The 1896-nt window shown below is 44.4% G+C and overlaps 1 protein-coding gene across 1 annotated transcript; it reads right to left on the bottom strand.

Moving 5' to 3' along the window:
• Positions 1-215: 215 nt before the first annotated feature.
• Positions 216-1154, bottom strand: LOC128124219 (vomeronasal type-1 receptor 4-like). The gene has a single exon (XM_052760400.1). It carries the CDS (start codon positions 1152-1154, stop codon positions 216-218), a length of 939 nt encoding a protein of 312 aa, XP_052616360.1.
• Positions 1155-1896: the final 742 nt, after the last annotated feature.

Raw genomic sequence — 1896 nt, 5'->3', positions numbered from 1 at the left:
ATAACAGTGCCTATCATGTTAGCACTGAAGAGGCAGAGGCAGAAGAGATAACTGAATCTTGCTGGCCAGCACATCTAGCTGAACAGTTTGCCTGGAACTGTGGTTGTGACAGTTCTGTATTGCCATGTGGGTACTGGGAATTAAACCCAGGTCCTCTGAATGAGCAGTCTTCTAACCCCTGAGACATGGAAAGGGGGATGCAGACAACACAGCTTTTAGAGTTCCCTGATAACACAAGCACAGAATGTTGTCTGGTAAGAACTGGGACAGCAGAGCCTGAAAATGGAGGTGTGGTGTCTAATGAGCAGAAAGGGGCAGAATGCTGGGAAGCAAGCAGCCATGGCTACACCTGCATTAAACACCCACGAACTGGTTCCCTCAAGGACAGACAGGTAAGATGTAATGACAATAGAGGTTGCGTAGAAGAACACAAAGCTGCTCACTAGGGTTAGGATGCTTTGAGTGGCTCTGGTCTCAGGGGATGACATAGCAGCCAGACATCTGTGGATGTGTTGGACCCTCTGCTTGTGTTTGAGCAACATAAACACCATGTAGCCACTGGCACACATCATCAGTCCCAAAAACATGACATCATTGGATGTCAATAGGATTGCATTAAGTGTGTCAATTTGTCTCCCAGGATTCACAACAGCATAGTATTCAAAAAATTTTATCCCAGTAACATTTCTCCCACTCCTTATGTCAGTTATATACACTGGAATAAAGGCATATATCAACAGCTGGAGGGCCCAGCACAGGCCTAGGGAAGGGCCAATGATACTGGGGGCTCTGATCTTCAGCTGTGCCCACTTAGAATTACTGGGACTGATGGTGATGGCCTGAAAGACACTCAGAAGGGATGTAGAGACAAGGGATACTCCTCTGCCAACTCTATGAAAATATAAGACAAGTTTACATGAAACATAATCTAGATAGTATGTCTGACTAAAAGCAGCAATGGTGTGTGGGATTCCTCTGCAGAGAACTATGAAGTTGGCCCAGGTCAGGTTTTTGACAATTAGGTCTGTGGGCTTCGCCCTGATTCCAGAGAAGTCAGCAATGATAAAACAACAAAGCAAGGCTGAGTTCCCCAGCATTCCCAGTGCAGTCTGAGACAGGAAGAAGATCCCAACAGCCAGGTGTCTGGAGGTCATTCTGTCATGGTCCTGGGTACCTGCACAACAGATCCAGAAAGCACTTGTTACACAAGTTGGAATATCTTCTTAGCATGTCAAACAATGTACTGCATAGTCACTATCACCTTATGTTCATAAGTAATGTTAAAATGTGTCTTTCTAGTAAGAAGTTTACTAGGTTTCAATGAATTCCTGTTGTGTTTGAATTGCAGATAATTAGCTAGGAAATTGTGGGAAAAAATTAAACATTATATTGCCATGAATAGATGTTAGCATTTTCAAGTGCTTTACAATTATTTGTTGGTTTCAAGTCAACAGTGTTGTTCAGAGAGGGTCTAATGATCAGCCTGCATTCAGATGAGTGTCCTGGATGCAGACACACCTCAGATTTCCATTACCCGGCAGGGAAAAGGCAGAGACTTGTAAGAAAGGAAACTATTTATCTCCAGAGAAAATAGTAACCCCTAAGGAAGGTATTATTCACAACTGATAGCTACTATGAAAAGGGTAGTCAGCTTCCTTTACAATGTGGCCCTGATAAATCAGCCATGCTCCAGTCGGTGGTCACACACCCAAGAGCACAGGGCAGCACAACCTGTGCTTTACGGGTTAAAAACTCTAAAAGACACAAAGGTAGGTAGGCAGAGGAAGATGGTAAAATTGGGAGAAGTGGTGGTGATGGTAAAATAGTGCTGGTGGGTGGCACTGGTTACCGCCAGAAAAGTCACAGTCCACGGCCAGGACTACCAGAGTTAGAAAG

Source organism: Peromyscus californicus, unplaced genomic scaffold (assembly GCF_007827085.1).
Source record: "Peromyscus californicus insignis strain IS unplaced genomic scaffold, ASM782708v3 Scaffold_4__1_contigs__length_199733344, whole genome shotgun sequence".
In the NCBI taxonomy this organism is placed as follows: Eukaryota; Metazoa; Chordata; class Mammalia; order Rodentia; family Cricetidae; genus Peromyscus; species Peromyscus californicus.
This window is presented reverse-complemented; position numbering and strand designations above follow the sequence as displayed.